Below are 14,103 nucleotides of genomic sequence, written 5' to 3'. Positions count from 1 at the left end.
AAGAGCTGGAATGATGTTTCCCTCATGTTACACCGTTTTCTGGAAATATACCGACACGGGAAAACAGCTGCGAATCGCATCCGCCACTATAGGATTTTCAGAAAGAAGCTCTGACCATATTAGCAATCAGAGAATGTCTTGACCCTGCAGCCGTCAAGCCGGGTTGGAGGCGACCTAGCATGTCAGGACGACACACTCCCGAAGAATTAAACCCAAAACAAACGCGAAAAGAAAAACAACACGCGCTTGTTCGACGGTGCGGAGGAGAGTGGGGGAGCGTGGCAGGTTGAAAAGTGCATTCACATTTCACATGCAGAACAGGTCCGGCCATAAAAACGAAGAGATTCCGGCATCGGCTTTAAGCTCAAAAACAATCCCGCCGGGTGACAAAACAACACACAAAACAGTTTGGGTTCCACCGGACGGTCCGAGGTCTATATTCCAAACGAGCGCCTCTTTATTCTCAGATCCGGCCGGGTCGGCGGGTCTGACAGCCTTTGAGTAAGATTTCATTTTGGAGAGGCTGAGGAGTGAAACACAAGCCCAGCTGTGGGCTGGTTTGTCAAAGCGGCTTCCCGCTGAGCTCCAAGCTAGCCGGGCTGAGGAGAGGCGAGGACACGGGAAGTACGGCCGGCTCGGCGGCGCGATGAACATCCCCGAAAAAAGTGTCCAAAAGTCACGGCGGCGACGCTGCTGTCCAGCCCGAGAACATGAGAATCCCGGGCGGACGGCGATTCTGTGGGGGGGAAACCAGACACTTGACGCCGGTTCGGAACCAGAAAAGACGATTTAAATCGGCGATTTCAAAATAAACCTCGCCTCGTGGTGACCAAAATCCCCCCTGCGCAGTTTTTTTTAAAAATATTAAAAAGTTAGGGCGGTATCATTTTCGCTTATTGCACTCTTTCTTTGCGCCGCCGATTGACTAAAATAAATTTTTTATCCAAAAGCGCTCGGCAAATCTTTTTGGACCGGTACCCTCTGTGAAATCAATATCTGTCCGGCGGAGGGAGGGCGGAAAGAAGCTGGAAAAAAAAAAAAAAAAAAAAAAAAAAAAAAAAAAAGGAAAGAAAAAAAAAAAAAGTGTCTTCACCCACTGTGCTTTTGAAATCCCATGGAAATGTCACTGGGGGGGGAAAATACAAAAATGCTTGTCCACGGGAGAGCGTCGGGTCAGCAAGTGTGTGCGAACGTGGATCAGTGGAGACCCCCTACCTGGGCATCACGCTTCCTCCACTCCTGGGTGTGTTGTTGGTGCTGCTGGAGAAGCGCCCTGGCCTGCCTCTCCAGGCTGCTCGCCTCCCGCTGGCGCTCCTGGACCAGGCTGTCCTTTTCCGCGCTGTGCTGCTGCTGCAGCCGCGTCCTCTCCTGCTCGTGCTGCACGCGCTGCTCAGCCATCTGATTGGACAAGCGGGGCAAAGAAAGACTCCATCAGCCGAGCAACCCTGTCGTCATGACAACTTGTCCATCCGCCCGTTCTTCCTTTATCCCGTCCCCCCGACCGACCGGACGTCTACGCGCCCGACCGAAAAAAGGCTTCCGAACTTTCTTCGCTTCGTCACGTCGTCGCAGGACGACGCGATGTGATGTGTTTACATCCGGACGCCTCCACCGCCCTCTCACCTTTTTCCGCCAATTGCACGGACCGGCCCTAAATGTGCCGTTCCCCCGCTCGGATTCAGTCCCCCTCGCTCCCATTCTGTGGTCGGGATATAAAAGAGCGGCTAGTTTAGGCTATGTATAAAGGCTGGCAGGGGTTAGCCATCTGTCTGCAGAAACCAGCCGATGCCCCATGCTATGCGTCTGACAGCATGCGAAAATCGGCTTAGGCATCGCTTGTGATCATTAGAAATCCAAATCAGAAAAAAAAAAAAAAAAAATCGAGGAGTGGGAGGCGAGAGCTTAGAGTAGCACCCTGATGTGGGGGGGGGGGGGGGGGGGGGGAGGGGGAGGAAAAAAAAAAAAAAAAATTGTTGATAAAAGTACTTTTCCCGGTGGTGTCGTCCTCCAAATTAATTTTAAAGTCACTGCTTATTATCGGTGGGCGTGACATGTGACCGACCTCCCGCCGCTATCGTTCGCGCCCTCGAGGAAGAGCATTTGAGATAATAACCGCAGTCGCACCGGAGCCCGGCCTCCGGACCACGCCGGACGTTTAACGCTAAAGATACGGTTTTACTGTTTTTTTTTTGTTTTTCCTCATTCGTCCCGTTAGCTGGAGCCAACGTGAGTGTGTGTTATTATTCCGGAGTCACCTGCCGCCGCCTCACGTCCCGAAAGCGGCGAGCCTTTTCCCAGGCTCAGCTCCAGTTCCCAGTCCCCCACGGCGCCCGGGGGGTGGGGGGGGGGACGAGTGACCCCCCGCGCCATCCGGCCGCGAAGCCCCAGCCGGAGCCTTGGAAAAAACAGCGGGGGCCTCGGGTCTATTCGCCTCCCCCGCTTTGAAAATAATCCCCTGCACATTGTGTCTGACGGCACCCTACCTGGCCTGCCAGCGGAGCCAGATCCACAAGCTCTATGCCTGCTGCCCGCTCTGTTCCCGGCGCCATCTTCGGACCCCGCGCGCTATTCAGAGCAGGTGATGAATGAGGGGCGATCTACAGGAAGCCGAATTCCTGGCCCGGCTCTGAAGGGAAGGCCACAATAGACGCTTCATTTTGGCCGCCAAGAATCTACCCTTCAGCTTCGGGGGAGCTTTGTTAGTGCCCTCCGAAAGGGCACCGGAGAAAAATAGATGGATATAGTTGGAGGAGAACTTTCAACTATGTGGCTGCTTTTGGACTCACATACAAAACACACACACACACACACACACACACATGCACGGAGAGCCTTTTTTTTTTTTTTAACCGGACACATGGACCGTCAAAGGCTTGCATTGGATAAGTAGACCGAATCCGCTCTGGCTTTCCAATATAAAGGGTTCACATTAAACAGGTGCGAACGCGCTTCCTCGCAGGTCGAGCCGGACACACACACACACACACACACACACATGCAGAACATGCTTTGAGAACTCCTCAGCAGGACAGCACGACAGCGGGACAGGCGGTAACAGAAAGTGGGGTGTGATGGAGTCGAGGTGGGGGCAGGGGGACGACATCCTGGCTTACTGTTCGCTCCAGTTTAGAGTCTTGGACCAAGAGGAATTTTGGAGAGTAATCAGAGGTAGAACGTAGGAGGAGAAACGGACGAGGTACATCCACCGTAAGGAAACTAGCGAAAGAGAGATGACAGGGAGCAGACCCGGCGAGGAGCCTGCTGGTGACATCACGTAGTACCGGCATGCAATGGAGGATGCCGGGTGTTGCGATTCTTAAAGGGACCGGCATGGCGCTTGTGAAGGAAGACTGAATCGGTTACAGCACAGCTTGGTGCCAGAGATGCTGAGCGGGGTTCTGTTGTGAGCACACAGCACGACTCCTGTCAGCCCAAGCTCACGTGGTCGCTTTTGAGAGCGCGCCGCGCACACTGAGACGGGGCAGCGAGCTAATGGGCTTCTTCCAACCCCTGGGGGAAAATCCAAAATGTTTGGGGATGGAGGAGGGGAGGGGAGGGAGTGAAACAGATGCCCTGTCTGGTCTCAGCAGGGGAGGCTGGGGTGGAGCGTGAAAGAGGAGGCGAGATGGAGGACTCACAAACCCCCGACACCCTGGTCGTGGAGAACCAATAACACACCAAGCTAAATGAATGTCTTCTTCTTCTTGTCCTTTGGGCTTGTCCCTTCAGGGGTAGCCTCAGCGAATCCACATCCTCCAGCTAACACTATTCTCTGGATCCTCCTCACTCGCACCAACTAACTTCATACCCTCTCTCATGACATCCATAAATCTTCTCTTTGGTCTTCCTCTAGACCTCCTGCCTGGTAGCTCCGCCTTCAGCGACCTTCTAGTCAGATTTTCACCATGGTTCAGACATGAACAGAGGAGTGTTCATGTTCAAACCATCTCAGTCATCACCATGTCTCTGTCATACATGTCCTGCAACCCTGTGACAAATTCTTCTTTTCCTTACGGCTTTTCCCTTCAGGGGTCACCACAGCGACTCCACCATCTCCATCTAACCCTATTCTCTGGATCCTCCTCTCTCACACCAACTAACCTCATATCCTCTCTCACAACCTCTATAAATCTTCTCTTTGGTCCTCCTCTTGACCTCCTGCCTGGAAGCGCCACCTTCGGTGACCTTCTAGACAGATCTTTACCATGGTTTAGACATGAATTGAGGAGAGTTCATGTTCAAACCATCTCAGTCATCACTTTGAACTCGGTCATACATGTCCTGCACCACTGACAAATTCTTCTTTTCCTTACGGCTTTTCCCTTCAGGGGTCACCACAGCGAATCCACCATCTCCATCTAACCCTATTCTCTGGATCCTCCTCTCTCACACCAACTAACCTCATATCCTCTCTCACAACATCTATAAATCTTCTCTTTGGTCCTCCTCTTGACCTCCTGCCTGGAAGCGCCACCTTCGGTGACCTTCTAGACAGATCTTTACCATGGTTTAGACATGAATTGAGGAGAGTTCATGTTCAAACCATCTCAGTCATCACTTTGAACTCGGTCATACATGTCCTGCACCACTGACAAATTCTTCTTTTCCTGACGGCTTTTCCCTTCAGGAGTCACCACAACGAATCCACCATCTCCATCTAACCCTGTTCTCTGGATCCTCTTCTCTCAAAACAACTCACCTCATATCCTCTCACACAATGTCCATAAATCTTTGGTCTTCCTCTAGACGTCCAATTCCAGCATCCGTCTACCAATATATTCACTCTCCTATCTCTGTCCATGACCCAACCATCTCAGTCTCCAAAACATCTAACATATGCTGTCCGTCCGATGGACTCCTTCCTGATCCTCTCCGTCCTGGTTACTCCCAAAAAGAACCTCAACATCTTCATCTCTACAACCTCCATCTCTGCCTCCTGTCTTTCGGTCATTATCACTGTTTCTAGAGTGTGCACGTTTGTATCCGCTGCGTGTCTGCAAGATGCATCGCTCCAGAGTGCCGAACAAACATCCAAGAAGCGGCGCAGTTCAGCATTTCCCTTGCAGTGCGAAGGTCACGATCCAGAACCGACCGTTTGACCTGGATACGTCAGGAGGCAGAGCTGTGCCGGGTGACGGTGACATCCAGCTGCAGAGGGTCGGCCGGAAAACAAGCGTTTCATAGAAGCCTCGCGTTTCTAAGTGTCGCCGAGGCCACCCTTGAGGAAAGCTCTTTTGTAAACGTCTGAATGAACAAACTTGACCCCGTGACCTCCGGACGCCGGCACGGTTAAAGGCCGCACACAAAGTTCTCAGTGTGCGCCGGAGCGCCGAGCTGCAAAAGCACGACTCGCAATAAGTCATGAATAATCGACGCGTTTGCCGCGATACTCGTGTCCTCGCTCTCCCTTCCCTTCCATCTGTGAAAATAAATGTCACAAGCGCTCACGTTCCCATCATGGCACGGACAGGCCCTTCATCTCCGGGTGTTTTTATCTTGAAGACAAAAGGCTTCCTGATGTTTCAGATAACCCTGTGTAGATCGCCGTAACTGTCAACCGCTCTGCAGCGGCAGATTAGAATCATCATGGCGACGCTTTCACCAGCAATTTGATGGCTTACCTTTTATGCACACAAAATGGATTTATTTTTTATACAATTTCACAGAGGAGAGGCGAGTTCTAACAATTACTGCGCCGCCGCAGGACGACGAGAATGTCTTCTGGATATAAATACAATCCTTTCATGGTTTTTAACTGCCAGAGCTTGATTGTCTTGACAGTGTACCCTTAAAGCAAACATGAAAACATGCATTCCACAGCCTAAGTGGTTAAACATGGATTTGGTAGATTTAAAAAGAAAAAAAAAAAAAAAAGAGAGGGGGGTTCTAATGTAATGAATACAAAATACACAAATGTCATTCTAATTAGAAAAACATCTATCCTGCCACATAGCAAATCAATAGCGGGAAATGATTTCTCCACTGCTTGGAAATAACACTGGGCTTTTATACTCGACTTACAACGATCAGAAGGGATTTTACACGCAGTGAAACTCAATCTAGCCTGGAAATGAGTAATAGGCCGCTCCTCAAAAGAAAAAAAGAGGATGGCAGTTTTGGTTAGCGGTAATGAATTGTGTTATGGACACTGATACAAATAAAGATGTTACATGGGTTCGTGCCGCGAGCTTTCCAAGGCGTAAGTGGCACCATGTGATCGCGTTATATCAAAGAAACGTGGCGGGATCGGATTCTCCATACCATTAGAAGGGAGAAAAATATTTACGTGACGGTATACGTCCATGGAGGACGTACGAGGGCAGACATCTCTAATAACATGGTGCAATTAAAGGGCCGTACTTCGGAGCACGTAGCCTCGCCAAGGCCTGCGTGCTGGATTTCCTGACGAGTGTCGCTGCATGTACAGAGAAGGTCAGAGGGAGCTGCATTGTGTTTTTGTAGACCAAGAAAAAGCATAGAGAGGAGGTCCTCAAGAGAGGAGCTCTGGTATTGTATGAGGAAGTCTGGAGTGGCAGAGCAGTATGTTAGACTGGTGCAGGACATGTATGCCCGCCGTGAGACAGTGGTGAGGTGTGCTGTAGGGGTAACAGAGAAGTTCAAGGTGGAGGTGGGACTCCATCAGGGATCAGCTCTGAGCCCCTTCTTGTTCGCAATGGTGATGGACAGGCTGACAGATGAGGTTAGACAGGAATCCCCATGGACCATGATGTTTGCAGATGACATTGTGATCTGTAGTGAGAGCAGACAACAGGTAGAGGAAAATCTAGAGAGGTGGAGGTATGCTCTGGAAAGGAGAGGAATGAAAGTTAGTCTCAGCAAGACAGAATATATATGCGTGAATGAGAGGAACTTGGGTGGAACGGTGAGGCTACAGGGAGTGGAGATCAAGAAGCTGGATTTCAGGTACTTGGGGTCAACAGTCCAGAGCGTAGGAGAGTGTGGAAAAGAAGTGAAGAGACAGTCCAAGCAGGTTGGAATGGGTGGAGAAAAGTGTCAGGTGTACGAAGAGATAGAAGACTTTCAGCCAGAATAAAAGGAAAGGTGTACAAGACAGCGGTGAGACCAGCGATGATGTTTGGACTAGAAACTGTTCCAATGACCAAAAGACAGCAGGCAGAACTAGAGGTTGCAGAGATGAAGATGTTGAGGTTCTCTTTGGGAGTGACCAGGACGGAGAGGATCAGGAATGGGTCCATCAGAGGAACAGCACATGGTAGATGTTTGGAGAGAAGGTCAGAGAAGCCAGACTGAGATGGTTGGGTCATGGACAGAGGAGGGATAGAGAATATATTGGTAGACGGATGCTGGAATTGGAGCTGCCAGGCAAGAGGTCTGGAGGAAGACCAAGGAGAAGATTGATGGATGCAGTGAGAGAGGATATGAATAGATGGAGAAGGTGGATTCCCTGTGGAGACCCCTGAAGGGAAAAGCCCAAAGGAGAAGAAGATTTTGTCACAGGGGTGCAGGACATGTATGACCGAGACAAAGTGATGACTGGGATGGTTTGGACATGAACACGCCTCTGTTCATGTCTGAACCATGGTGAAGATCTGGGTAGAAGGTTGCTGAAGGTGGAGCTGCCAGGCATAAGGCCTTGAGGAAAACCAAAGGGAAGATTTATGGACTTAGTGAGAGAGGATATGAAGGTAGTTGGTGTGAGAGAGGAGGATACAGAGAATAGAGTTAGATGGAGAAAGTTGACTCGCTGTGGCGCCCCCTGACGGGAAAAGCCGATAGAAGAAGAAGAAGAAGATTAGAATAAATATAACACGAGCCGCATTATGGGGTCGACCGGCAGAAACGTTGGTATCTACCGGACGAACACGAGAGGCCCTTGCTGGAAGAAATATAAGATGCAGCGGGCCGGCACGTTACCGTGTTACGTACACTCTTGCTTAAGTGGATTCTCGAGTGACATTTCACTGGAGGAGCCGAGATTTTTCGTGATTCGATACAACCAGTGTCTGTGGTCCCGCTTAATTTGTCCCAGACGTCTCTGGCAGCCGGAGCCGTTTGCCAAAAAAAAAAAAAAATCAAAGTGGAAATCGGCACCTACTATTTCACTGTGTTCAAAAAGCCTATCGTTTAATGGCGGGACACTTAACAGCACAAACGTGGCGTGACCTGTGCAGACATCAAGAGCGTAAAAACAGCCGGGGTCAAGAGCCCCATTCGGTTCGCCTCCGAGAAAAACCTTCTCGGTTGATTTTACGAGCGAGGTGGAAGGTGATCGTGCGTGAGGTGCTAATTTGAAGGTGGACTGTAGCCTTTAACCACGGCTCGGCTCCTCTTCTTCCGTCGCAATATGAGCGATGATATCGTTTTCACATTTAAAGCCAATATCCAGAGTCTTTGGAAATTATTTCTCCGTTAAAAGTCCGTCATTTCCGGACTTTATTTTGTTCACGTGCTTTGAGCACTCGATGCGGCTCATTTATGGATTTAAGGACGGCGCCAAAACATTTCGCCTCGTCACATCGGACCGATGAAATGACCGTGAAGACGACTTTAACGGAGTAGGACAAAGCGGGGATAGAAAATGGATGGACGGACTTTTCTTTGTCTTATTTGTAATTCATATTTTTCATCAGCCGTGTTACAGCCGCTGTTGGGAAAATAAGCATTTCCAGTTTGCATTTGTGGATGTTATTTAATTAAAAGTAAAAAAAAAAAGTATCATATTACAACACGGAAACCTGCGGCTTATAGACAAGTGCAGCCTACATATGCGCGCTTAGATTTATTTACTTGTTTTTAGTCAACGTGGCTTATATTCAGGTTCGCTCCATCGTCCGAAAAACAAGCTAATCCTCGATTTAGCTTTCATCAAGAGAGAGGTTGTTTACTATCCTCGTCGGTCTGGACGCCAACCAGATGCACGACATTTGGCGACACCATCTCTGAGATTAAGGTTATTTTCTAACCAAACACGGCCGGGCCAAAGCAACAAGTGTCCAACAGTCAATGGACTCCATAGGAAACAACACTTCTGATTCACAAAAGTCTCTAAGTGAAGAAATTCCAACTGCTGCAGATCCACAACTGCACTTCCAGTACGTATTTATGGATGTTACCGATATGTATTTCATTAAAAGTTGAAAAAAAAAAAAAGTTTGTGTAAATATCTCCATGGACTCCTGCAGCTTTTTGACAAGTGTGGCCTATAGATGTACACATAGGATTCATTTTTATTATATGAAGGTGTGCTCAAGAGTCTGGAAATTACTTTATTTGGATCTATTGTCCGAAAAAACCCGACGCCCTGTCAGAAAGTTACATTTCAATAAGGCGGGAGGAGAGTCGACGGGCGGCTCTGCATCTGCTCCGCAGACCCCGATGGTTTCCAATTTTCTACTATTTAACACATTTATTGACACCCAATCTACGCGTAATCAAAAGCAGATCGCTGATCGTGAGAAAGGAGAAGAAAATAATCGACGTCGGCGGCAATCGGGCAGAAGGTTACACTCGTACAGACCTGCTGCTCGTATTTTTGTCTGAGGGCATCGAGTTGCTGGGTGAACTCCTTGGCCTGGATCTCCCTGAGGGATCGGGATCGAGTTAGGTCCTCCTCCACCTTCTCCATCTGTGGCACAGGAGGCAAGACAACAACAATTTAACCAGCGGTTGGATTTGTTGACAGACTGCGCAACACTTCCATGATGGAACTCAATCGAATCGGTTTCTGCAGCTCTTTGTTGAAAAGCGAACCGTTACAAATTTATGTGTTATTATTATTATCACTTCAAGATGCCTTTCTGGATGAAGACATATAAGAACATCGGTGCTCCCGTATGCAGATGACATTGTGATCTGTAGGGAGAGCAGGGATCAGGTTGAGGAACATCTAGAGCGGTGGAGGTATGCTCTGGAAAGGAGAGGAATGAAGGTGAGTCGCAGCAAGACAGAATATATGTGTGTGAATGAGAGGAACTCAGGTGGAACGCTGAGGCTACAGGGAGTGGAGATCAAGAAGCTGGAGGATTTCAGGTACTTGGGGTCAACAGTCCAGAGCGTAGGGGAGTGTGGAGAAGAGGTGAAGAAACGGGTCCAACCAGGTTGGAATGGGTGGAGAAAAGTGTCAGGGGTATGAAGAGATAGAAGACTATCAGCCAGATGGAGAGGAAAGGTGGAGGAGACGGTGGTGAGATGATCTACAAACACTGACAATGACCAAAAGACAGGAGGCAGAGCTGGAGGATGCAGAGATGAAGATGTTGAGGTTCTATTTGGGAGCGACCAGGATGGATAGGATCAGGAGTGAGTCCATCAGAGGGACAGAACATGTTAGATGTTCTGGAGAGAAGGTCAGAGAAGCCAGACTGAGATGGTTCGGACTGTGAAAATATTGGTGGACGGTGCTGGAATTGGAGGTCTAGAGGAAGACCAAAGAGAAGATTGATGGACGTCGTGAGAGAGGATATGAAGGTAGTTGGTGTAAGAGAGGAGACAGAGAACAGGGTCAGATGGAGAAGGTTGATTCACTGAGGAGACCCTGAAGGGAAAAGACCAAAGGAGAAGAAGAAGAAGAATGGTGTTCCTGTCATTTCAGAAGGTATGAGGGCCATGATGATGTGCATCTTGATCGATCCCTCTGCTCCGTATTCACCCAACACTCTCCATTTAGACCGGGGGTGGGAAATAATTATCTAATTTTTATGCGCTGGCCAACGTGGTATCATGTAAATTGAACAAAATGAAAATTGCAAATTAAATGTGTCAATTTTTCTGCATTTTTATTTCAACTTTGAAATCATTAACGATCATATAAATGTACCAACACTATTTTGTGTGGAATCATCCCGACAAAATTAAGCAAAAGGAAAAAAATAAGGAGTGTCTAAATTTAATATTGATTGAAAATAATTGAAAAAAAAAAAAAAAGTTTGGTGGGCCGGATAAAAAAATGATTTTGAACATTATAATTTGAACCAAAATACAAAAAAAAAAAAAAAAAAGCGTGATGTTCCGATCTTCCAACGAGACAAAAGATGAGCATCACAGATCATCCAATGGGGAAGAAGTTCGTACGCCGATTGAACGTGCGGCGCGTCAGGCAGGGAAGGAGCTCCTTTTACAAACACCTCCATGGAGAACCTCGGCCGGAGAACGTGATGGAGCGATCAAGTGAAAGTGAGGTGGAAGGCGTGGAGGGTCGGAGGAGGAGAAAGGATGACATGGTTGCAGAGGGAAGCTCCTCTCCGCCGCAGCTTTGATGTGGGCTGAGGATAAAGCCAGATTGGAGATCGGGTGGATGCCGGCGGCTCGACGGGGAGAGAAGAAGCAAGCGAGAGAGATGCGAACGGGAGGGAGGGAGGAAAAAAAAAAAATAAATAAGAGTGGGAGGATGGAGAGAAGGAATGGAGCAAAACAGATATTTTCCAAGCACCAAGAAAAGAGGACATCACAGGGAACCCAATAAAAATAAACACTTTGCACGAACGGAGCCCTGCGGTCAAGCACCGCGAACACTCAAGGAAGAAAACCCAGGATTTCTATCCGCGAGTACAAGAAAATGACAAATCCCTCAGTTGCCTACGGTCCAATTAGGGCATCTTTTGCATACCGATGGCCGACCTGCACGAGTGCAGCACATATAGGCCACCTTATTCTATATTTATGAGGGCCGGATCAACGTACGGAAGGAGATCTTCGCTTATTACGCTTATTGTATCCCGTCTTACGGAGCGCGTTCCCCTCTTGAAACCGATCGAAAGAAAAGAAAAACGTATCGGCATCAAACGGTAGCTGAGGCAGATGCTTCGTCAATACGGTAAACATGCACTCTGACCGAAAAAAGTAAATAAAATAAAAAAATACCGCCTATAGCCCGTCTGACCCGCGAGGCTGCAGCAGAAGTTTACAACAGAGTCTTCATTGATCGGAGAGCCTGTTCCGATTCGGAGCAGCTGATTGTGAGGCTGGCTTCAACCGCTAATTAGCACGGCTGCTAACTCCGGCGACCTCTCCAGCATCCAATTCCAAAGCAGCCCCGCCCACGTTCCCGCAAAAAAAAAAAAAAGCGTAGAGGTCGGCGTGTGATGGCGGAGATATGAATGAACCCGCCTCATGATTGAAAACGGCCTTGGGATGATGATGATGATATTCGCGCTACTTGCTTATGGACTTTTTTTGGGGCGCGGGAGCGCTCGAAAGGTGCGAGGAAAAGACATCTGATAGGACGTAGGGCGGCCTAATGGTACGAATCATTAGCGGTCGGAGTGAAAGGGAAGAGGGAGACATACGGAAGAATTCAAGTGCAGCCAGTGCGGCGCCCGGTTGCATCTGCGGTCAGGCTGTGCCTCGCCGCTGAAAAAAAAATCAAGCGTGCATATGCCTGTGTTTACGTATGCATGTGTGTGTGTGTGTGTGTGTGAATGCATTGTCTTGGTTTCATATTGTCAGAGAGCTCAATCCTTTCGTGGTACGGCATCACGAAAGAGACCCGGGGGACGTTTTATGACTGTTTAAATAAGCGTTTATGAAGCAAAAACCTCCCCCCGGACCATATGGACCGTAATGGAAGGCAGTTTGCACAGATAAGAACCAGTCGGGACTGGATGTCGTTACGTATTGGCAAATCTACAATTTTGTAGTCGATGTGTAGAACATCCCCCCCCCCCCCCAGAATTCTTTATGTTGCAGGCGCGTGTGTGTGTGTGTGTGTGTGTGTGTGTGTGTCAGACCTGGCGTTTCATGTCAGCGTAGGCCTCCTCGGAGCTGAGCTCCACCTGTTTCTTGAATTGCTCCAGTGCCATATCTGCCTGCTGGATCTGCTTTCTTTGGCTCTCCCTGGCTCTCTCCAACTGGCTCTCCATCTCCCTTTAAGGACGAACACACACAGACACAAGCGTCGGACCAAAAGTGAGGCCACGGTACACTTGCCCAGAAGAGAACAGGTGACAATAGATGAGACGGCGGAACAATGGATTAGCGAACGCTTTCAAACTGCAGCTGAGCGCGGAGGGGATTCTCTTGATGAGCCCTATTTTTAACCCAAATAACATTCACATGACCGTTAATTACGAGTGTATGAGTAGAATTCGAGTCCTACGGCATCTGTCACCTCCGCCGCCTGGGCGCGGATACACGTGTCGGTGTGTGTGTGTGTGTGTGCTATGCTGATACACTGCTGCTATCGCCGGCAGTTGTCAGGTTGTGCAATTGCGAGCTAAGTCGACTGACAGGCGTCTTGAGAGCTGCCAACGCCGAAGCGGGAGTGTGAGCCGCGGCATCAGGCACTCCAGTGGCAGGAAGCTGTCAATGTGAGCGCCTGTGTGTGTGTGTGTGTGTGTGTGGAGATTGATATGAGCTGAGATAAAACCAAAAGTGCGCGAGGTATTTGAAGGTCACGGTGAGAACCTGAGAAGTTGCAAATAAACAATGGTGTCAACATGTGGTCACGTCTCATATGAGTGTGGAATCAAATCCTCCCCGGCCGGCTCAGGTGTGAAGTTGGACAGGAAACGCCGACGCTGTGTTTTGACCACACGTTTGTTTGGCTTAGACGGGGCGACCGAGTTTCTCCTTTCCTTCACAAGCAAATAATTACCCGGCGTGCATTCCTAGCGAAGATTCAACGAGGCCGCATTGGGAACAACCGCGTTTTTGTTGAATTAAAATCGTGACGCGCGACCGACATCGACGGCATTGTTCCGAAAAAAAAAAAAAACATCCAAAATGTCTTCGAAGGACAAAGAAAGTTGACACGAACGCAAAATGCGGGACGGTCTTGGGAAACTGCTGCAGAGATTCCGCTCCACTGCAAGCTCTCCAAAAACAACAAAAAACAAAACTTCTTTTGAATACTCAAATATACCCGCCCCCCTCTTCGGGAGACTCCGCGCACATGGTCTGCACAGCGCGCACGTTGGGTCGTGCGTGCTCGGCGTGTTTCCCCGTTAAATTAATACTTTGGCCGTGCATGAATCATCCTCCTCTGGGGGCTGATGAGCAAGAGTTGCTTTTTGGCTGGTGGGTGTGACTTAAGAAGCAACTGAAATACAATTAGAAAATTAAAACAGGCACAAAAACGGGTGGTGGGGGAGAGCAGGCGCATCTCAGAGTAAGGTGTGTGTGTGT

General features: G+C 48.9%; 1 protein-coding gene across 3 annotated transcripts in view; it reads right to left on the bottom strand.

Moving 5' to 3' along the window:
* cep112 (centrosomal protein 112) overlaps positions 1–14,103 on the bottom strand; it is a 114,980-nt gene that overhangs the window by 60,181 nt on the left and 40,696 nt on the right. For all 3 annotated transcript variants that reach the window (XM_086176291.1, XM_086176293.1, XM_086176292.1), the window contains 3 exons: positions 12,708–12,843; positions 9,500–9,607; positions 1,216–1,398 (listed from right to left, as the gene is read on the bottom strand). In XM_086176291.1, the coding sequence (XP_086032417.1) occupies positions 1,216–1,398; positions 9,500–9,607; positions 12,708–12,843 (427 nt within the window). The remainder of the gene's footprint in view (positions 1–1,215; positions 1,399–9,499; positions 9,608–12,707; positions 12,844–14,103) is intronic.

This window comes from Fistularia commersonii, chromosome 28 (assembly GCF_037954325.1).
Source record: "Fistularia commersonii isolate RoL2024-O1a breed Wild chromosome 28, RoL_Fcom_v1.0, whole genome shotgun sequence".
NCBI lineage: Eukaryota > Metazoa > Chordata > Actinopteri > Syngnathiformes > Fistulariidae > Fistularia > Fistularia commersonii.
The sequence above is the reverse complement of the archived record's forward strand: the minus strand, read 5'-3'. Positions and strand labels throughout refer to the sequence as shown.